At 38.2% G+C, this 23,802-nt stretch overlaps 1 protein-coding gene across 5 annotated transcripts in view; it reads left to right on the top strand.

Moving 5' to 3' along the window:
• Positions 1 to 89: 89 nt before the first annotated feature.
• Positions 90 to 23,802, top strand: part of SPAST (spastin) — a 39,664-nt gene continuing 15,951 nt past the window's right edge. Inside the window, exons 1-8 of one of the 5 annotated variants that reach the window (XM_058835286.1) lie at positions 90 to 604; positions 4,598 to 4,684; positions 5,919 to 6,002; positions 11,560 to 11,655; positions 17,689 to 17,873; positions 18,861 to 18,994; positions 19,272 to 19,365; positions 22,646 to 22,720. In XM_058835286.1, the coding sequence (XP_058691269.1) occupies positions 199 to 604; positions 4,598 to 4,684; positions 5,919 to 6,002; positions 11,560 to 11,655; positions 17,689 to 17,873; positions 18,861 to 18,994; positions 19,272 to 19,365; positions 22,646 to 22,720 (1,161 nt within the window). In that variant the 5' untranslated portion in view covers positions 90 to 198. The remainder of the gene's footprint in view (positions 605 to 4,597; positions 4,685 to 5,918; positions 6,003 to 11,559; positions 11,656 to 17,688; positions 17,874 to 18,860; positions 18,995 to 19,271; positions 19,366 to 22,645; positions 22,721 to 23,802) is intronic. The other 4 variants (XM_058835287.1, XM_058835289.1, XM_058835288.1 and 1 more) reach the window with 4 other exon arrangements.

Here is a 23,802-nt window from a genome sequence, read left to right as displayed (position 1 = left end):
GGGCGCTGGAGGCGCCACTCCGTCGCCTCCCATGGCGGCAGGGGCGGTGCCACTCTCCCCGCCCCCGGCCGGGGCCGCCCGCATCCCGCCCTCCGTCCCTCCCCTTGGGCCGGCCGAAAGGGGCGTCGCCGCCGCCGCCGCCATCACCATGGCCGGTTGTTGTCAGTCCCTGGCATCGGGTTATGGCGACGGCGGTGAATGAATTCTCCGGGCGGCCGAGGGAAGAAGAAGAGCTCAGCCGGCTCCAGTTCCGCGCCTCCGACCGCCGGCGCCTCTCCCTCCTCGCCGCCCGGGCCGGCGCCCCCCGTGCCGCCGGCGGGGGCGGCGGCGGCGGCGTCCCCGCACAAGCGGAACCTGTACTACTTCTCGTACCCGCTCTTTGCCGCCTTCGCCCTGCTCCGCTTCGTCGCCTTCCAGCTCGGGCTGCTCTTCGCCTGGCTCTGCGAGCGCCTCTCCCGCGGCGCCCTCATGGCCGCCAAGGGCAGCAGGGCCGGGGCCGGCGACGCGCCCGAGCCCGGCGGGGCGCCCGAGACGGTGCGGGCGTGCCACAAGCGGGCCTTCGAGTGCATCTCCATGGCTCTGCGCATCGATGAGGACGAGACAGGTAGGGAGGGAGCGCCCGCGGCCGGCCCGGGGTGCGGGGTGGGGGGGGCCGGGAAGGCCCTGTGCTGTGGAACCGCTTTCAACTGAGAGCAAACAAAACCCGCTCATGAGAGAAATGTGGGCTGCGGACGGTGTGTGCGGGGCTTGAGCCGTGCTGTGCCCGCATGCGGTGGCGGTGCTTTGGTCCCCGGCCGGGTCCGTCCCTGCCGCAGCCTGCAGGTGCGGGTTGGAACACGAAGCTGCGGCTCGGGTTCGTTCCCCTTGCAGTACAAGTGCTGGTATTTTTCCCCCAAAACTTAAGAATTTTTGCCGCGGAGGTCTGGGTGAGGCGATTAAAAATTGCAGGCGGCAGTGTCACTGTAACTAGCCTTCGCCAAGCCAGCCGGACAACAAAAGCAGCAAGGACAATAATGAGGGTGCATCCTATAATGCCCTGCCTGACAAATGATGAGTGCTGAAGCGAGGCTTCGGGTTACTTGGCCCTCGCAATGCCCATTTGGAATGCTGTGACTTTTAAGGAAAGAAATACTTATTTGTATTTCGGTAGTTTCTTAAAAAATGTTTTTCTTAAACTGTTAGACACGCATACTCTTTAAGAACCTAAGAACCTACCACTGTGTGATGAGAAGACCTTAAGGAGGACGTTTAAGGTTCAATAAAATAAAACAGCGGGGCAAGGAATTTTTTAAATTTTTTTTTGTAAAGCATTAAAATAACTCAACCGAACAAAACACTTGACACTGAATTTGATTTAACCATTTATTCTGAATACAGCAGCATAATTCTGTCAGCATGCAAAAGGTAGGCCTTGCTATGCTGTTTGTTAAAATTTTCTGTAAAAGTCAGAATGCTTCATTCTAAACTTTCAGCTGAGCTTTAATGAAACTGCTATCCTAGAGGAGGAGGTTAAAAATCTAGGAGTAGGCCTTCAATAGAAGCTGCATGCTGAGAGCACCATAAAAGCGTGGGATGCGTCCTCCTTTGCGTTGACAGTTCGGGAGTGGCAGTGGTATGCTCTGGGAGAGAAAAAAAATAAACCTTCACTGTGTTTTGCAAGGTTAGTTCAGCACAGATGTGCAGCGAGAGAGTGCTGAGGGTCATAGGAGAAAAGCATGAAAGAAGGTAACTGAGAGCTTCGGTGTTGTTGGTGATTGCTCCATGAGGAGTAGCAAAGTCTTCCTTTGTCAGACACCTGTTCCACTGTTGTGACCTTTAACTGTTGGTGGTTTGGAGGGTAAGCCCTTAAATACCAGTTTTAATCATGGACTTGCTCTGTAAGTATCTTTAGGGTGATCCCCCATGAATTAGCAGCACAGGCCATACATTTATTAAGATGATCTTCGCTGCTAATATGAGCAGTTGCAAAACTGTTACTGTCTTGCAACTGCAATATGCATTCCACTGAGAAAGAACTCACTTTAGTACATAGATTTGTTATTTGCTTATCTGATTTTGCCAGAATACTTGTCTGTCTTTGAAAATTTTTTGATCTGTAAACAAGCTTTTTATAGCTTCAAAGAGAAAACTGTATGTTAGACTTGGTGTGTAAAATGGTTGGAATTTCTGAATTGTCTAATAGCCTGTTATGGGGCATTTTTGCTGTTGTGGGAGCTATGCATACTTCAGTAGTTTTGATAGTGCTTCTGTTAATTTTTTTAAGCTTCTGAATTAGTGAGGCAATTATTCTTATTCTGGTATTTTCACAATTAAGCTTAATAACTTTTCCTAAGAAGGCACATGTGGTGTGTTGACCCCTGCAAGCAGTTAAGCATCTACATAGCTGCTTGTTTATTCTTCTCAGTGGGACAGGGCAGAGCATAGGAGAAGCAGAAGCTGGGGGGGTGGGAAAAAGGTGAGAAATCTTTCCAAGCAAAGATTTCTTGGAAGACAGCCCTCATCCAGTTATTCATCTACCCAGGTTTTTATTAATGAGCATTATATTGAATGATGCAGAATATTCAGTTGGCCAGTTTGGGTCAGCCATCCTGCTAGTGTCCTCTCCCAACTTCGTGTGCACCCTCAGCCTACTCACTGGGGATCTAGATGGGAGGAAGAAAACCTTGAGGTTGTGCTGTTCAACAATACTCAAAACATTTCTGTGTTATCGACTGTTTCAGTCACAAATCCAAAACACAATGCTATTGGGTCTGTTTGAGGAAAATGAGCTCCATTCTGCCAGAGCCAATATCAAATCAGCAACTTCCAAGGAGAGTGACATTTATTATATTTTTAATGTCTTAATCACTGAGAACTAGTCAACCATTCCGTGTGGATTTGGAGCACACCCTTTGCAAACAGCTTGGTGTGGTGTTGTGCTTTTAAACTTTCTCCAGTTAAAAGGTGGAAGTGAAATTTTAATGACGACCTTGGCATGTTTGCAGCTGCCCCTAAGAATAACAAAGCAATTCAGGGTTTGTTAGTGGAGGTGGCTGGAATCATCTCAAACCAGATTTTTATTTAGGTACAATCAGTATTAGATTTATGATTTACACTGCAGTCAAAACTGTTTCTGTGGGTGGAAGGAAGAAGAAGCTTAAAGTCTAAAGAGATGATTGAAGTCACTCACCTTGAGTGATTTAATTTATCTAGCTTTGTCCTTAACAGTCAACATCTATGAGGCTGGTGAAGGGAATGTAAGGGCAGTAACGAAATGACTCCCGAGGTGTGTTGTGTTCATGACTATAGGCAGGTGCTCTGTGGTTTGTGGTGGTAAGAAGAGCAAAGCATGAAATGATCTGCGCAGGGGAGCTTGCCAAATATTAAGAGGTTGTTTTTTTTTTTAATCTGAAGGGGAGCAAGAGAAAACTCTGAAGAGGATTCTAGAAATGTATTGAAATATTTTTACTAACACTGAAATTTGCTATAAAATAGGTTTGGGACTGAAGTTATCAAAAGATTTGAGTGTAGAAGCACACAACCACTGGTAACTGGCACTAGGGATAGTTTTGTGAAACATTATGTCATCTGAAACTAGAGTAATGTTATTTGAACTTCTATTTAGTTTTTCTACCAATAGTAGCTTGTTAATGCTGATCAGGTTTTAAAGTCTAATACCTAATCTGTTATATTCCTCCGTGGAAATGCACGCTTAGTGTGATATAATTATGTTGTAAAAGTATTTTTCCATGTGCAGGTAAATATATTTTTAATGTAGAGTATTTATAGAAAGGGAGGAATATGAAGCAGATAGGTCTTCAGTGGCTGACTTGCAGTCATGGTGTCACATAGCTCAGGTCAGGCATAGGCATGTTCATGGTTGTGTTTGCTGTAATATTCCATTCAGGACGTGGTTGGTACAGAGGTGTGCTCTAACTCGAGCTGTGCTTCAGGTGAAAGCTGACACACACCTGTAATACATAACAGCATGTTTCATAACAGCATGAGCAAAGACAAATGAACTGCAGTGTACAAAAGTTAACCAGAGAAGTCTCTCAACTCTCTTGTGTAGCGTCTTAGACTTGTTGCTTTTCTTCTTGAGTTTCTGTGCTTTCTAGTGTTACTTTGACTGTCATTAGTATTATTATTGGCTATCACTGGAAGATTAAGAGGCACATCTCTAGTTGATGTTCCAGAAGTAAAAACTGTTAATTTCACCATTTCTCCTGAGAGTGAATATGTGTAGGTGAGCTTTTTTTATCTTTCTTTTTTTTTTCTTGGGGTGGGGGGAGGAGGAGATTGTTTTCTTTAAGGCAGATGAAGAATTATTCTCAAAACAGGCAAAAGTGATTTGAGGCTGGTGTAGTACCTGTTTTTGCTTATCTGATATTTAAGTAGATGTAAAGTTGACAGTGTCCCTTTAAGACTTTCTTTAAATCACAGGATTTTGCTCAAATTTCTGTTCCTCTCTATTGTTTATGCAGCATTATATAGAACCTAAGCTTTATTTTAATTCAGTAAAATAAATTAAATTATTAATTTATTTTGCTTTATTTATTAGCGCTATTCCTAAGCTTTAATTCATTCAAGAAAATAATGGGCTCACTTCCTTTTTAAGCAGGACAAAAGGAACAAGCTGTTGAATGGTATAAGAAAGGAATTGAAGAACTGGAAAAAGGAATAGCTGTCTTAGTAATTGGTCAAGGTAAGCCAGTTTTGAGTTTTGTGGAACTGATTTTGGTTTATGGCCTCTTTGAAGTGAGAAATCAATATTACTAAATATGGTAGGGGCTAGGAGCTGTTTGCTATATGAATTATTTCATAAGGACGTTTCTTATTCCTGTTTTTGCTGTAGGTAAACACTGGTCCATTTCTCTGTTCCACCTTAATATTCTGATCTATACCACATGCAAATCTTGCTCCAAATATTTTCAGACTCTGCAAAATCATAAGGAGTTCATGAACACTGTGAAGTAAACACATGATTTCTTATATAATGGGAGTGCCAAAATACTGAGTTTTGATTTGATTTGCTGAAGCTGACAGATCATGTTCTCACTTATGCAGAATTTTATATTGCCTTCAGTATAATCTAAAAAGAAACCCCTCAATTTGGAATGGCCTGACGTTGTGTTTCTGAGTAACTTAGGCCAAAATAACTGATTATTTCCAACAAAGGAAGAAAGCCATCTCTCTGTGTAGAATCATTTTAACCTTTAGTGTAGAAGTAGGTATGTATCATAGAAATACAGGTGTAGTGAAGGACTTGTTGACAATTTCTGTCCTCAAAATAATATTATAATAATAATAATGACCCAAATCACCTGCCCCAAACCTAAACCTGTAAGTGTTTTTGCAGACTTTAATTTTGTTCCTCACTGGTGTTTAGAAGCATATGATGATCTTACTTAGAACCTGTATAAATTGCACAGTTAAAAAAAAAAGCTTGACTTGAACAGAGAACATTTCTTTGGAAGTGGTGGTGTTAATGTCTAATTCTGTGTGTTTTAAAATGTAAAGGGACACAGTCAACTGAATTTAAATCTGTTAATTTTGCCAAAATGAATTATCTAAAATTGTACTTGCCTCTCAGTCACTTTTCAAGCTTTTTAAAAATCTTTTTTTTTTAATTTGATTTCTGTTCAGAGAAATGCAGAGACAAGGGACATATTAGGGCAGCATGAAATGTTAGACAATATGCAAAGCAGTGTTTGGGTTCCCATCACTCCATAAGCACTATTGTAAAGCACATAGTGTCAACTAACTTTAAATTCTTGATTAAATAGGAAGCTTTAGAGTTCTTTTCATTAGTTTTGTAACGAAGTTCCATAGTAGAGGGGATAAATAAGGACTGGGAGGAGGAAGTGGGAAGGCTGGGTATCAGTATTTTAGTACTTAATTTACCAAACTGTGTTTTAACATGGATTTTTCTTTGTAAGGTGATCAGTGTGAACGGGCTCGACGTCTCCAATCTAAAATGATGACAAATTTGGCAATGGCCAAGGATCGGTTGCAGCTTTTAGGTACCAGTTACAATTCATGACTTTGGAAAGTTTGTAATCATTTGCACAACTTCATTTAATGTATTCTTCTAAAATATTACTTGAATTTTTAAAGTGAAGGAGTCATTATCTTTGTAGGGTCTCTTTAATTTTTAGTTGATAGTGAGTGCTGTTGATGGATTTTGAAAATGGAATTTCATGACCCACTTTCAAGTATAAAAGTAAATGAGAAGTCTTTATATCATAGCACACTTGACTGATAAAATGAGGAAGTCTTGATTAACTCCTGATGGAGTTTGTTCAGGATTTTTCTGTTAGTACTGTGGTGACATTTATGATATATTGCTGATCATGAGTGCCAAGTGTGCTTCCTGTAAGTGTTACTACTATATAGCCTGTTGATTTTGCCGTCACTTACATTAACAATTTTCCTTATTATTGGTAAATAATAATAATGATGATGATAATAATTTGTTAACATCACATAGACCATAAGGTTGTGAAATTCTAATTTTCTTGATTATTTTCTAATAGTATTCTATTTTAAAATTAGAAGGTAAGGTCACCTTTTTCAGAAGGATAGTGTTGTATAGCTTTATTAAAATTAGGTGTTATATATATGCTTTTAACAGAGTAAAGATCCTCCCATCAAACAACAGACCCATGGCTCTGTGTAGTGCATCCTCTAAATTTAAAACTTTGAAAATGCTTTCAGTTCAGTCAGTAAAATTAAAATAAGGATTGTTTTTAATTGTTCTTTAAAGGTACACTAACAAATGTACTTGATTTTAACTTGCATATCTCTTGCATATCCTCTCTTGTGTGGAGTTCTACTAACTCATTCTTCCAGGAGCATATAGAGCCGATGGGAATACTTGGGCTCTTTTCTACTCTTTATGGTTCTGTGTTCCTAACTGGTGATTGACAGGGAAGTTGAGACAATCCCAAGGAAGTGAGCCCCTTTTGTTTCCCTTGAGTTCCTGATATCTTTAGTATTTTTTGAAAAAAATTGATGGGGACAGGAGGTGAAGGAGGCATCTGTCTTCTGTGCTTTAATATGTGTGGGTTTTGGTACAGTTTTAGAATATGGAGAAAATATATTTTCCACTTACTAGGGCTGAAGGCTGACTTCTAGACGTAATATGAACTGGGGAACAATAAAGTGCAAGTGATTAGATGCTAACAATCTTTGATAAGGTATGGCATGTTGCTCACATCCTAATGACAAGCAACTAGAATTTCTTCCTAGAAAAAAAACTGCTGTTTCTCAAAATTTGAAGTAACAGTGTTTGTATTTTGTGGGTAATGCTTCATCCTTGCTTGTATTACTGGTGTAGCACTTGAAGTGTTGATAAGTTGCTTACTTGCTGTGATCTGATTGAAAAGAAAAAAAGGGTAAAAGTCACAAAAACCCTTAAAGTTGAAGTATATTCATCTCTATTACCAGAATGTGTGATCACATGCTATTTGTTTGCTTCATTCAGAGTGCAGATTGAAAGGTAAACAGAACAGTGTTCTATTATGTTAGTTGGTGTAATGTTTTATTTAATTTTTATTTTTAAGTTATCAGTTTAGTACTTCATTCTGCCTAGGTTCTTGTTAATTTTCATTGAGGATGTGCTTCATACAATGGACCTAAAAGTGAAATTTGGATAAAAAGGAGCAAGTGAAGTCGTGTGCCCTTTACTACACAAAATATATGGTTTGGAGAGATATTTCAATGGCTTTATATCCCTACCAGTTTGATCATTAGGGTTCTATTTGAGTAATATTTTTATGCCATCTAACCAACTTTGAAGTATTGACAGCATCTTTTTTTATTATTTTTGTTGGTTGTTTTATGTTGATTTTATAGAAATTTAAGGTAATCTAGAGTTGAATTCCATGTGCCATTCTAAACACACTCTTAGCCTGTTACTTACAGTAACAGATATTTGGAAATGTTTGTGTGGTGTAAAGATCCTTTTTTAGTTGAATTAAGCATGAGGCTCTTGAAGCTATTACAGTTTAATGAAGTGACTTTTCCTATGAATTGAACTCATAAGAGTGTTTTTTCCTAGCTTTGTGGAATTTCTCCCTTTCTAAAGTCAGAATAGGCAAGTCCTTTATTGCATTAGCTGAAAGGATAAAACAAACCAGATGATATACCAAATATTTCATCCTGCTTGCTAGATGGAAATGTGATTGCAGAGTGCCTAACTCAAATGGTATCCAGTCAAGCAGGTTACATTGATAGTACATAGAAAGTAAAAGTTAAATCATGCTGATTATGACTGTCCCTTGAAAGTGCTCACTGTTGTTGGGTTTTCGGGGTGTTTCTTTGTTGTTTTCTTTTTTTTTAAGGGTTGGTACATTAGTGTAAGTTTAAGTTGCATGACCCCACTGATGGAGGGACTGGTGAGAGTGTGATGCCTGATCATACCCAGGTGTTACCACTGTGTCATCACACCATCACACTGTCACACCACTGATGCCTTTTAATGTTGGATGAGGATGCAGCTACTCACTGTAGATGATGGGTTTTCTACTTTGAGCCCTGTTTTCATCCTGAGTCTAAATTTTGTGTTTTACTCTGTTTAAAGCTGTACTGTGACACAGTCTGAAAGCTGAAGTGACTGCTGTGTGTTTCAGGTCACCTCAAGGGAACTTGATCACTTTGACAGTCCATTGACAATATTGGGTTGTGCTGGCTGTCAGGGGACTTGAAAGTTCTTCCATTTGATGTGGCGGTGGCCCCCTATTTTTGACATGGTTTAGGGTGTTAGTTGAGTGTTTAAACCTTGCTTTGGTGGTCTTCACAGACTAGGTTTCTCCTGGATGATTGATTACCCATGTTAGAGTAATTAAATTTGATGCATTTAGAGTGACAGGAGGGTATTTGTTTTCTACAGTCAATACACAGAACTTGGCAGCTTGTTGTTCCTATAGATAGATGGCTGTAGTGGCCAGTGCAACAGTATTCAGTTGTAATGCTATTTATGTGTTTTACCTATCTGTGTTCTCTCACTTCAGAGAGGCTTTCTGTAGGGGCACAGATTTCTGTCATGATAAGTGCCTTCCTGTGTATATAGCGTAGCTTCAGTATTTTGGTTGAAGGATATATGTGACACATAATTCAAGTATCTGTCATCAGTATCCCCTTTGGAAGGTATTAATATTCCTATATTCTGCCTGTGTAGATATGGTCTTCAATGGACACCTTCTGGAATATTTCACTTTCTTGGAGGAGATGGTGCTTTTTGCTTCAGGCTTATGTTACAGGGTAGTGTTTTTTTACTAGAAATTAGTTTCTTGAACTCACGCTATAGTGTTGCCTAAATAAGGCAGTGGCTGCAGTGCTGTTTGTTTGGTAGGTTTATGGCAGCATTGTATCATCAATGATATCAATGAAATACTGAATGAGAATCTGTAAACTTTGTCAGTGTCTGGAAAAATAGGGAGAAAGCATTTAAGTGGAAGACGATGGTATCCTATAATTCCCTGGAATAATATTTAAATGCTCAATTTAATTTATTTTTTATATTCCAGAGGATCATACAGCTATACTATCCCTAAGGAAAGGTGATATATTTGCTTTTTGAAATTTCATGTGCAATACTAAAATGACATGTCAATGGTAATGTGATGAGAGGATTCTGAATTGAAACATAGACAGCAGTTGGATTACATTTTTTCTTTTTTCTTTGGTTGTAGTTCTGGAGTTCCTGAATATGTGAAACTAGCTGAACATTGATAATTATAGTGGAACCTCAGTGTCAAATTGTATCATTGAAGCAAACAGCATTTCCTGATTTTCTGTACAAGCCAACTGATGCTATTATGGTCGCTCACTAGAAAGTCATTTTTGTTAAGCTCAGAAATGTTCTCCAAAACTCAGCTGATTATCTAATGCCTTAAAAGTCTATTAATACTAATTTTGTTTCCTAAGCTTCCTGTATGTTCTTTCCCTTTGGCTTGCATGTGCTGGGCAGGGAGCAGACCATTCTGCTGCCTCCTTTGGTAGTGCTGTGTCCACTAGAGCAGTACACTCTCTGCAGGCAGTCATACTAAAAGGACTTTGCTTACCCTTCTGGAGAGGAAAGCTTATGAGGGTAACTTCTTGGAAGTTGCAGAGCTTCTGGTTGTTCATAGGCTGTCTGTGTGTGTCTGACATTTTTTTGTTTGGCACTTCAAAGCTTTCAATATAAAATGAAGTAAACTTTGTGTACATGTACTAATCTTGAACCTTAGCTTTTTGTATTTGCCCGTGACTACAGAGTTTCCATTCTAAACCTTATTTTGTTCAAGCGAAATGTTACTAAGCCATCACTTTAACTATGAGGTGTAAAGATACTATTCAGGAAAGCTTAGCAGTGAGTGATCAGGAGCAGGAAGAGGAAGAAAGAAACAAAGCAGAAAGGTTAGAGAAAGGTCTGTAACAGGTAAAGAAGCCTAAGGAAGTGCTCGTGCTTGTTGGTTGTACCATCTGCAGGCTGTGAATGGCACTTCTTCCAGCCAGGTTATTTATGATCTTGATTGTGTACATTTTCAGTAGAATTTGTCTGCCTTTGCAATATATGCTTTCATATTACCAGAGGACATTGCTTCTCTACTTGGCATCTCTTCTAGCTTCTTGGTAGTGTTGTCTCTTGCAGGGGGGAGCAGAAGGAAGAAAAACGGGAGGGAGTGAGAGAGCTTGATAGTGTATATGCCTTGCATCCTTATGGACCGTGGTTGGTTTTTAAAACAGGAGGAGTGTATGTGAAATAAAGGTGGGGGAGGCAGTAAAGGGCCCAAAAAGTACAGCCTAGAGGTTTTTAAGTGCAGTGGTAAAAGCCAGAGTGGTAGCTGGGCTATAGAGAACAAGTTGTCCTTAACTTTTCTTTTGTGTTGTCAGCCTTACACCTCTTTGACTTACGGTTTGGCTGTTTTTCATTACTTCTTAATTTCCTTCTCCTTAATCTTTAGCTTTATAAATATTGTATTCAATATTTACATGGTGTTTCTGAACTTAAACTTCCTAAAGAAGACAATTTGCATGACAACTTTATTGACTTCATTTCAAGGCAATTAAATATGTGAATAGAGATCTCAAAAGACATTATTGTAATGTGTATTTAGTGTTCTGCTGGAAGTTTGAAGGTTTCTGTAAAATGCTACTACTGGCTGTTACTACTTAAGTGGAACATTCATTGTGCAGAGAAGTGAGGACTCCTTGTACCTGGTCAAAAGTAACACCTTGAGGAGGACTTCCAAAATGTGTTATAAGCATAAATATTTATTAAATTAAATTGAGTCAATCCTGAACATTGTTTTTGAGAGGTAACTGCAAACACTAGACTGGAAAGATTATTGTAATTAACTCAGCCATAAAGGGTGAGTTTTAAAGCTGTTTTCAGTCATGCTCATACTAACAGAATTTTTTTACACACTTGCTGAATGTATAGAATAGATAGAAATATTCCTTTTATCTTTAACTATAACAAAGCCAAACTTGACATTTCTGTGTTCAACATACATAAATTTTCTTGGTTCATTTTTGGTTTTTGTTTGTTTATTTTGTCCTTTTTCCTCCCTCCCCCTCTGTTCTACTATGTAGAGAAGCTGCAGGCAGTTTTGCAAATTTCCAAGCCGCAAATGGAGGTCTATAATGACAGTACTAACCTGGCATGCCGCAATGGACATCTCCAGTCAGGTGGGTTTGGTTTTACCAGCACCTATTGAGGGGATGTCTCTCAGTTCCTGGTATATTACAAGGCAAAATAATGCAATGCTATATTCTGGCCCCACCAGCTTTAAAATAAAATGATTTATATTTCTGTTTTTAAAGACTTTGTATAAAATACATTCCATCCTTTCCATGGCTTTGACAACACTGTTTTATTTTGTAGTATTCAGTTTTCTCTTGCAATGACTGTCCTAAAATCCAAATCTATTTACTAAGGCAACATTATAGAAAATATTTCTTATGTAATATTCTTCAAGGAATTACGTTAAATCTGTTACAGAAGGTGTCGGTGTTGGATATATAGGTTATATTATATATGGTTATAGGTTATATATATATATAGGTTATATATGATATATAGGTTATATATATGTGCCTCTGTTAATTAGCTCTTCCTTTATGATATTGTGAATATCCATTAAGCAACTTTGAATTTCAGGGGGTTTGTACGTTAAGAAAGTGATGCTCAATCGAAATTAGGGGGGAATGACAGCAGCTCTTGCATTTTGTCAAAGAACATTGTTTTAATCCTTTCCCAGGAGACTGAGCCAAACTTACTAAAATAGCAGAAATAACCTTTTTTGTCCATAAACGAGGTGTAAAGTTGTGGAAGTCTGAGAATTACTCAAAGTACTGTACTGAATGTTTGCAGCTGTGGGATCCCTGATACAGTACCATGAAAATCAGGGTATTAACAGGCATCTGGATTTCTTAAGTGGCTGGTACCTATGCTCTTGTGCTTGCTTTTTCTATCTTTTTGGGGTGTGGGGCAAGGGAGACTTTTTTTGTAAGAACATTCTAGTAATGCACCCTTTTCTTAAAAGCATTGTAAAAAGGTGGTTATGCTTCAGTCTGCTAATCATCTTGCTGCTGTTCTTCCTCTATACATGTGAAACAGTATTTTCATCTGGATAGCTCTAATAATTTAAAACCACAAAGGATATGACAGAATTTCTTAGAAAGCTACAAAATCAGTTTGCAGGCTACTTCAGGTAAGAGAACTGTTATCTCTACCTGAGAAGGTAGAGGTTCTTCAGAGGTGCTGAGCCACAGGGCTCTGGCATAAGCTTAGCTTTCTGTCTGTGGAAAGTATTACCTGCCCTGTTGCCTAATCAGGTTGGGCTTTATGAAAGTTCTGGATTTTATGATATATAAAACATGGTCATTCTTACTTTTAACATAAAGTGTCTTCTTTCCCATCATTTGGTCTAAAATTACATTGCTTTCTTTTATTTGCCTGTAAAGGCCAAAGTCTCTACAGATGTTCTTGCTTTATCGTTTTCTGTAAGATTCTATTCTCACAGCTATGTTGCATGCTTGTTGTATTCCAAAGTGTCACTGATTTGAGATTCTTTGTTCTCTCAATATAGTATTTGTGTCAGCCTTTATGACCAACTTACTTGATTCTAATGCAAATGCGTACCAGTCCCTGTCTTCAGTATTTGTGGTTTCCAAACTTTCATGAATAGCTAGAGATTTTTCTCGAAAGTTTATCTTCCAGATTGATACTGAGGTTTTTCAAGGCCTCATAGCAGTACTGTCACCTGCCCTGTACTGTCAACCCCAGTTGCAGAGGGCTATGCAGTAACTTGTCTAAAGAGTAGTAGCAAGTAGCTTTGACCCAAACCTTTACTTGGAAATAATATTAATATTCATCATTCTTCTTCTCATAGCAGTCTTAAATTAGATTTAAATGACTTACCTCTATTTTTTCCCCTCAAACGTGCTTGTTTTCCTTTGCATTGTGGATTGTTTTCTTTTTTTTTTTTTAAACAAACTATGGAAGGAGATTATACCAGTCTTCCCAAAGGCAGAGTTTGAGTTTTATTAACTCATTTACTAGTCATACAGTACTTAGAGTATTATAATTCCAGTGTATACCATTTTATATGTACATCTCAGCATGATGGATGGCCAGAGAAAGCATTACATTTCTGTTACCTCAACGTGAATACTGTGCAGCAAGCTAGTATTTTATCTCAGTTTTCACATGGAAGGAGTTGCTGGCCTGTCTTTAATAGTAGACATATATTGGCAATGTTTGTCATGGTGCAAAAGTTCTATTTTCAATACTGAAGTTTTCAAAGGAGCTCCCCAAGTAGAAGAACAGGTAGCAATAAGATTGTTTTTAACGGCATAATTTGACAAAAGCAGATCTCTGACTGGTGTGGCTCTGTCAGTTCAGAAAGGAGAGCAGCTGTAATTCCTGGTTTGTGTAGCTGTGCTACCATTGAAAACATGCAGCATGTCCTTCTTAGCTGCTGGAGCTTTCTCTTAAGTAGCTTTTATTACTTGCATCTACCTATTTGAAAAATCTGAATTGAATTTTTGAAGAATTGCAATTTTGGGGGCTATTGTGAATGCTGATCCTGCATAATGACCAGTCTTGCAATTGCTGCAAGTTTAAAGCAACAATTCAAAGTTTTTTGGTTTTGTTGAGTTTTTTAAATTAAACTACATACATAAAGACAATTTTAGACTGGTGGATTTTTCTTCAAACTTGGTGTCCAGAGACTGTGTACAATAACTTGTTTTAGTCCCTTTATATTACTTATCAATAGGCATATGTAGGGAATTTCTGAGGAATATTCCCTGATGATTTTTAAGATGGCACAACTAAAGGCTGGAAATTGTTCTGCGGTACTGGAATTGCTGCTGTTAATTTGAATTTAGGCTTTCTTTTGGATGCTTAAGAAGTTAGAGACTAGTAGAAGCTTGTTTATTGACACGTGCTTTAATCTGGTTTAAATGCAGAAAAGAAACTGGGTTTGCTTTTTAGAAATATAAAGGATGTTGTTATATTAAATAAATGAGCTACGGCTGCATAATTTGAAGATGTTTTTGCATTTCCAGGTATTTAATATAATCAAGCTTCTCTTAGATTTGTTCAAACATATTTGTACTTTGTGTTTATTTAATAAGTATCCATATTATAGAATATAAACTTTTAATGTTTCTCTCTGTAAGGGAGTCAGAAATTGGGCACCTGTGTCTGCAGCTTATCACACTTTAACCAAGAGAAAACCCCAGACAAAATTTTGCTGCTTGGTTGTTTGTAATTTGTGTTGTGTGTGTATTTGGATGTCAGATTAAAATTATAGGGATGCTTTCAGGCCCAGACAGCTATTATGTTTGTGTAATCCAGTGGTGTTAGCCTGGAGCTATAAAGTAAATTATTCTGTCCAGAATTAGAGAGTAAAATCAAACTGATAAAACATCTATTATTATCCTTAAGTATATATGAAGCAGACAGTTGAACTGTTCGGTGTTTCAAATACACGTGAAAAAATTCCATGGTGTCTCTTTGTGATTCAAATATGTTTTAGATATTTTCTTATTGTTTTAAACAGAACAGTGAAACATTTGGCAAAAGGCTGCTGGAGATATTGTGAAGGCTTTATTAAATAATTTGCTATGCATTTCCAGTCTTCAGTAGATAACAAATAAAAATGGGTAAGAAATGTGTTTGGGGGTTTTGCATTTGTTATGGCAAAATATGTATCTTGTATAATGGAGTGGTAGGAGCTGTCTGACATATATGTGATGTTAACTAAAACACCTCATGCTTTAGAAATAGATAAACTTTAGATAAACTGTAATTCTGAACACTTCAATAACATTTTTATTTGTTACTTCAATGAAAATTTGTATAAAAAATGAAGCATCCCTCTGGAATTGATATTCAACAAACAACTACGTTCATGAGCTGTTCACCAGTGCTTCTTTATGTGCTACCCATCAGGACTGACAACAAAACTTGGAAACTTACCAGTCTTGAGTCCTGGAGGTGCAGTTAGACTAAATCATAATTTGTATTAAACCTTGTTTCTTTTCCCTTCTTTCCTTCCTTCTGTTTTCAGTGTCCTGAAATGCTCCTTACCTGTGCAATTTTATGATCCTCAAAATTGCAGTATCTGTGTATTGTTCTCAATGTGTAGGGAGTAGTTCTGGGAGAGTGAGATAATTGAGCAGCATGTTAAGGTGAAGGACATGGAGAAAAATAATTCAGGTTTTTGAAGCCTTCCCATGTTGACTTCAAGCCAGGTGCGCAAATGAGGTTGAGGCAGGCTAAAAAAAACCCAACCAAACGGAGTGCCACCTTTTGATTAAACTGTACTCAGTCAAAGTGCTGAGTAGCTAGATGTGTTAATAGATTCATATACTGCTTTTTGAACTTGAAAGTTGCTAGGTATGCCTAATTTTAAAGAGTTTTTGACTTGGAAATTCCTGTGCAGGAATGACTAAGTAAATGTATCCAGGTCTGGAGTTGTGTGTGATTTAGTTAGTAGCCAGTTTTGGTGTGTTTTTTTGTTTGGGGGTTTGTTTGTTTGTTTTGTGGGGTTTTTTGGGGGTTTTTATGTTTTGGGTTTTTTTGTTGGTTAGTTTTGTTTTGTTATTTTGGGGGTTTGTTGTTGTTTTGTTTTGTTTGTTGATTTGTTTTCAACAAGAAATATACTGCAGGTAAATATGCTTAATTATATTCTTCAAGTTGCCTTGTTTCTTGCATATTGATACATCTGCATTGTGCTTTGTGACCCCTGCGGAGTTTCTGCAACTCTAAAAAGGGGTAGATTTGTGACTGAAGAAGGGCTTCAGAAACTTTTTCACTGAATTGTTAAGGATACTTGCAGACCATGTAGAGATTTGGTCCTGGTAGTATGTTTAAAGAAGCTGAGAATGTAGGAGTAATTAATTGATCCTTCAATGATACTGTTTGACTGAAGTATTCTTTGAGTTTTTTAAACTAAACATTTAAAATTGAGCATTTTTACAAAGTATTTTTCATTGAACTGCAGTGTTGTAAGTTAAAAATTCTTCATAAAGTCTTGAATTTCCTTAAAAATCAAAGTTCTTTTCCTTAAGACCTAGCAGGTCAAATTGAGTTGCAAGTTTCTACAATCTTAGTGAAGACACTTGTAGCTGAAATCTATTTTGAGCTTCCTTACCTCTGATGCCCTATTTCTCTTGCCTAATCAAAAAACTCCTTAATCCTTTTAAAATAATACAAAATTAGACAGTATTTATAGTTTCCATCACAGACAACAGTACTGTACTAGACATTTTCCAGGAGTATATTCCCACCACAAAAAACACCTAATCTAAAGCTATGCTCTAATCATTAACCAGCCTGACCAACTTGCCTGCTTGCTGTATCACCTTCTTACCTCTTAATCTCTAATTAGATGTTTTACACTAGCCATTTCTGTGCCAAGGAACTTTATTTTATCGTGTATCCCATATGGAGAACATAGACATCAAGCTCTGTTTTGTTTACTCTGGACCAAAATGGCTTTTTGTAGTTTGATGACCTGTGGCCAATATTTCAAGTTTATCTGTCACCTAATTTGAGACTTTCCTGCTTCATCATGGAGGTGAATAAGTAATGTGAATGGAATGTCTGGTGATGTTTAAATGTATTTTAAGACTTACTTTAATGTAGGAAGGTAAGCTGCTTCAGAGCTGTCCATGCAGAATTTCCTTACACCTAAAGATTCCTAAAGTGAAAGCAAGTTGAAAGAAAAAGCACCTGACAGTCACTTGCAAGTGTAACTACTACTGTAATTTTTCCAGATTAAAATGCTTTGGTGAAGCTTCTGTGTGGAAGGTGCTAGATAATGTTAACTGGCATCACTTAAAGAATCAATACTCTGAATCCAAAGGCTTGAAATTTGGGAGTTATTGTAATGATTGTTTTTAAGAGTTTTTGGGAAAGAAGACCGCAGACCACAAGCCAGAAGGCTTTGCATCATCTCTGACTTTCTAAGATGGCTAACTCGGGTTCATTTTGAGAGTTCCTAAAAATTAGAATTTTGACTGTAGGCAAAAGCAGCAGTCAATATCCCCTTAAAAACACTAAACCTCTTTAGAAATGTCTATTATTCTTCTATAATACAGTATTATATGTTTCAACAATTCTGTCTTCTAGTTGCAGTTAACTTCTAATTAATGGTAAAAGCACAACTGCTGCAAATGTTCTCATGGCACTGGTTTTCTTTATAGAAAGTGGAGCAGTTCCAAAAAAGAAGGACCCCCTAACCCACACGAGTAATTCCCTTCCTCGTTCAAAGACTGTTGCAAAAACTGGATCCACAGGCCTTTCAGGTCACCACAGAACACCCAGCTACAGTGGGGTATCATCATCTGTGTCTAGACCAGCACCTAATCCTACGCCTTCAGCTCACAAGGTATAGTGAGGATAAATGTGGAAGTATACACTCAAAAAATCAAGTGTAGATTGCAGAAGAAGCTTTGGATTTTAATGCCTTAATTGCAATATTGTAGCAGCAGAAAATTTTGTGAAAAAACTGAAACTCCAGATTTTTAGCCAGGTCTCTTGAAGTATGCTGCAGAGTGGATTTTAGAAATGGGAGGGCATCAGGTGGGTGCATGGGCAAAAGGATTTTAAGTATGATCACTGTAATAAATACTACTTGTTTTTGAAATTGCATGGGAAGCTGAGTGAAAGTTACCTAGAAGAAAAATAGCTGTTACTTCTAGTATGTAAAGGATGGACTGAAAAACCTCTTACTCCAGAACTACAATATTGTTCCCCCTATGTGCTCTTCTCTTCCAAGAGAAGAACATGCATGCTCAGGTTGTTTGCAATCACATTGAAAAGCAAATTATGGTTAGGCTGGGACTGAAACACAGAAGTAAGTCCTATAGTAAGAATACAGAAAAATACTGCATTTCTGTTGACCCATGTTTTTCCCTTCCATCCTTTTTATCCAGTAAAGTAGAATAAAGAGCAGAATAGACTAAACATAACTGTTCTGTTAGAACACTGCTGCTATAATATTATATGGAAACTTTAAAATGACCTGTTACAAAGTATGACAGCATTTGGAATTCTTGCATATCTGTACTGAGAACCCAAGATGGTTTGTGATGCTTATTTCCAGACAATGCTGGGGGGAAATAGTGTAGTTAAATAAATGAATTATCAAACAAACCTCAAATCAAAGACCCTTCACCACTGGAGCTTAAGATACTCTTATTTGTGGCTGACTAATATGGTAATACGATTTGTAGCAAAATACAGCATTAGAATATTGGATATTTGTTAACATGCTGTTTTACTGGAACAGATGAAATTTAGATCTTATTTTAACACTGCACTTTCAAAGTATTGATCTGGAGTTTTTTGGTTTTTTTTCTTCCCCTCTCTCCAGGCTGCTCCTAAAAATAGCAGAACAAATAAACCTTCTACCCCTACAACTGCTCCTCGAAAAAAGAAAGACACGAAGATATTTAGAAATGTGGACAGCAATCTTGCTAATCTTATCCTAAATGAAGTTGTTGATAGGTAAGTATGAAGAAAAGTAGGCTTTTCAGTCCAGTAAATCAGTTTAGCATTCAGTATGATCTTGGACCACTTGAAATGAAATGAGTACTTCTACTTTGTTGGGTTTTTTTGAAGATTTTTTGGATGGCAAAAGGATGTTTTAAAATACTTAAGAATATAAATTGTTGATTTTCTCAAAAGGGTTCTGTATAAATAGTCAAATGCATTAAAATAGTCAGCTGCAACTGAAAAAGAGTATCTCATTGTTAGACTAATTAGTATTCCATTTCTTTGTTAGTGGGCCAGCTGTCAAATTTGATGATATCGCAGGGCAGGAACTGGCTAAACAAGCTTTGCAAGAAATTGTTATCCTTCCTTCTCTTAGACCTGAGGTAAGTAACTGGGCATTGTTATCAATCTGTGACAGGATCAAAGAAATGTGCTGTGGTTCACACATGAAATGATGATTCTTTAATCCTGTTTTTACTGATTGTGATTGTGATGGGTAGCTGTAGGGTCCTAGCCATCTTGGAAAAGGAGAATATAGGATTCCTATATATGAAATTCCTTGTCTTCCATTTAATCACTGTTGCAGCAAGAAAAAAAAAAGAATCCCTGAAAAAACCTAAGCCCAAATCAAATCAGCAAACCACAGACCCCTAAAAAAAACCAACCAAAAAACCACAATACCCCCACAACCGTATAAAACAAACAAACAGCAAAAGCAAGCAAACAAAATTTCTCACTGTTTGTCAGGCTGTTCCAGATAGCTATAGCTGTGTGTCCAGCCCTATATGGCCATAGGTAAAGGACAAAGCCCACAACTGGAAGGGTGAAGTGGGAGATTTGTGTAGGTAAGTTAGGTCGTGACACTATCTGATTTGAAGAACATTATTGTTACTGTGGTCATCCTCTCTGTGAGGATATTGGTTAAACACTGAATAGTTTATTTACTGATGGAGAGGATGCAAAGAAGTGTAGTCAACAAACAAATACACTGAAATATGTGACATTTGAGGGCAGATTTCCTCTTTACCTGGCTCTATGGAAGCTGATCATTTAGGCTTTTATTTATCATAGTTGGTACCTCAACTACTGTGACTGCCTAGATTCAGGCCTTTTCTGCATACTACTGGAATTTTCTGAGCTACTTTTAGGAAAAAATATATTGGTCATTTTCTAAAGCTGAACTTACTAAGAGTTGCAGTACTTTTAAGGAAATTGTGTGCAATGATTTCCTGCAGTGCTCTCATGAGAGCCCACCTGTAGTGCTGTGTCCAGTTCTGGGGTCCCCAGCACAGGAAGGGCATGAACCTGTTGGAGGAAGTCCAGAGGAGGAACTGCTAGATGATCAGAGGGCTAGAACACCTCTCTTGTAAGGAAAGGGTGAGAATTTGGGTTGTTAAGCCTGGAGAAGAGAGGGCTCCAGGCTGACCTTAATTACATTATTTCAGTACCTGAAGGAGACCTAAAAGAAAACTGGTGAGGAACTGTTTACAATGGCAAGTAGTGACAGAACAAGGGAAAAGTACTTCAAACTGAGAGTAGGTTTAGATTTGGATATTAGGAAGAAATTATTCATTGGGAGGATGATGAGACACTTGAACAGGTTGCCCAGAGAAATTGTGGATACCCCATCCTGTAGTTATCCAAAGCCAGATTGGAAGGGACTTTGAGCAGTGTGGTCTAGTGGAAAATGTCCCTGCCCACAACAGGGAAGTTGGAAGTAGATAATCTTCAAAGTCCCTTCCAATCCAGGCCCACTATATAATTCTGTGATTATTGAAGAAAAATTGCTGTTTGTACTTTCTGTTTTTTGTGGGTCCCATTTGTTACATGGACAGGTGACTGAAATTGCTTTGTGGTTTTTCCCCTTAATGCTTAACTGATTTTGAAGCAGCATAGGAAAGAAACCCTAAACCTGGCATAGCATCACAGAAATATGAGCTGTAAGGAGCAAAAAGCTTTGGCAACAAATATGTGTGCTCAGATATTGTTATGCAGAAGGAAGATGTCATTATAGCATCTCTGTTACTGCAGTGCAGTAGTCTGTCAAGTGTGTTGTTCAGTGACACCAATACTGTGAGCTGGGTGGGAAGGACTTGGAGATGGGAGGCTTGGAGTAGCTTTTCCAGTACTGTGGTATCTTTGATAAAGTTGTTTCATATTCCTGTAGCTAGCAATGGGCCTGACCTTGGTGTAGGTTGAGATGAAATAAGGGCAGAGAATCACATAAATTTTTAAACTTTCCTTGGAAGTAGAGAGGGTTGGTTTTATTCTTTGTAAATGAACACAGTAGTAGACATGGCAACTATAGGGGGATACTTAGTAAATTAACACTAGTTCCGTTTTAATCTTAATGAGTTTTGAACTCAAATTCATATTTAACAAGCCAGTGGTATTTTTTGTAGGAGAGCAAAAGTTGAGGTACATAAGCAGGAAATATTGGCTGCAACCATTTCAGTGGTAAGATGGTAATGAAATGCTAGCAGTTAGTTCAGACCATGTTCAGTATAATTCGCCTGTTAATAAAAACTTTGTGTGAAAAGCTTTGTGTATCTCAGTAATAAATGTTAGTGCAGCTGAACTGTAGGTATGATCAAGGTGAGGAAGAGTTACAGATTTGATCTGGGCTATGTGAAAATGGTGGAACTCCGCAAAAATTATTTCAAACAAAAGAAGTCAGACAAAGAATGCACATGGTGGTATGCAGCATGGAAAGCAGAAACACTGGAGTGTTCACTCAGTGAATAGCTGGGTAACTACTTTTAGGGGTCAGAGTCAAGCACAAATAAAATGCTGTGGATGATGAAATAATAGAGAAAGCACGTGTTGGTCAGTCATGGCAGAAATAAAACTGGTAATGGAGCTATTCGTTGTCATGGGTATTGTGGAAAGAAATGCCTGCCAACAGTACTGTTTACATGTGGGATGTATATGGGATACCCTCCTGCTTGGTTATTGGAATTATTGGAAGCTGGAAGGGAGGGGTGAGTGTGAGACCAAAAGAGATACTCTGAAACTTTTGAGGGAAGGGATAAAGACGAAGTGCTAGAGAAAACAGGCTAGAGTAATAACTAAAAGTTAGGTATTCTGTGAGAATTTGTAGACTTGCTACATATGATGTGCACAATTTTATAGACTAGGAAAGGTGAATCTAGTTGAAAGTGAGAGAGAGGAGATGATTATCAGTAGCATAGAGAGAGTAGGTTTTTGTTAAGTAATACTTCAAATCATATTGTTGAAAGCTTGTCTTCTCAAGTTTCATTTAATAAGGAAAGATAAAGGAGTTCTTCTGTATGGAATTAGTAAAAACACTGCTTTAGCTCTCCTACTGTACACCTGCATTACTCCCTTTTTAACTGGAATTGATGCTTTAAACTTGATAGGCTAGTGTGTCTTGTGGAAAGTATTTTAAACTGCTTTCACAGTACATGCAGGCCCAGAACAATTACCACATAATTTAGCTGCTGTGTAGGGAACAATAGTGGTGTGCATTAGGTCAAGTTAGTAACAGTGTAGTTCTCTCAAAGCCTGTAGTGTTGTGGCACTCACTGCTACCGTTCCTATCAGTGCTAGCCAGCGTCCTCAGTCTTAAACTATTCTCTTACAAAGGTAAAGCAACATTTTATTCAAGTCTTTGATGATAACTTATGATGATGCCCTTCTCAGTTATTTACAGGTCTGAGAGCTCCCGCACGTGGTTTATTGCTGTTTGGCCCACCAGGAAATGGGAAGACAATGTTGGTGAGAAAATTACTTCATGCATGATTTAGTGGGCTTCAAATGTAACCACAAGGGGTGGCTTTCAATTTGGGGCTTGGACAAATAAACTGTACATTCTTACAGACTGTGTATTACAGAGTCATTTTATATATAAAAACGCAAAATTGTTCTTAACTCTGGATTTTATGGAGGGAATTGCTAAACTGTTCTCAAATTATTTTCATTATGACAAGTAATATTTTAAAACTTAAACCAGCAAGTCGAGGTTTCATTTTCATAGAGAGCAAAAGGAAGTGGGTTAATTGTTTTGTACAGCAGTGATTAATCAGAAATTATCTGCTTTATATGAAGTATACTAGAAGTACATTTTGGAAATGGGGAGAGAGCACAGTAGCAAAGAAAAGAGTTGTCTCACTTGCACACTGCTGTGCAAAGAATGTAAGGGCTGCCTAGCTGCAGCTTTTTTTCTCAGCCTGGTGTGCTAGATCGAGGGAACTGGAGCGCCATGGCTATGCATCAGCCAGGGAGCATCGAGTGTCCTGATGCAGCTGAGCCGGGCACATCGTCCTGATCACATGGTGTGGCTGCAGCTGCACACTCTGCTGACACTGGAGCTGGATCAGCTCTGAAGTGCAGGAGTGTGAATGTAGAGCAGCTCATGTAGGCTCATCTGTTATGTATGACATACTGGAATATAATTGCTAATCACTAAAATTAGACTCTATAACCAGGGAATCATAATTTCTTGAATGTGGTGAAACTGTTAAAGAAGAGGGTAGTCTGAATGAGTATTCCAGCTGATTATTTTCCCTAGCTTTCCTCTGAAAACAGCTTTTGCATAGATGAAGGAGGAGAAAAAATACCGTAATTTTTTATGTGATTTGATCCAATGGATGCCTTAAATTACCACCCTAAGTTAGTTAAAATCGGCTTAAATGTCTATTCAGGTTAAATTGAAAGAAATGGAGACTTTTATTCTTCTGAAAGCAGGTTGTAGTTGGCTATGGAGCTAATAGGATTAGAGAAGTCTATGGGAGTCTGGAAATTTCTCTATTGGTTTGACTGCATAGCCATTCTCATTTGTAAATGGCCTGGGCAGAAGT

Source organism: Poecile atricapillus, chromosome 3 (assembly GCF_030490865.1).
Source record: "Poecile atricapillus isolate bPoeAtr1 chromosome 3, bPoeAtr1.hap1, whole genome shotgun sequence".
NCBI lineage: Eukaryota > Metazoa > Chordata > Aves > Passeriformes > Paridae > Poecile > Poecile atricapillus.
Note: the sequence above shows the minus strand (reverse complement) of the source record. Positions and strands in the feature narration are given on the sequence as shown.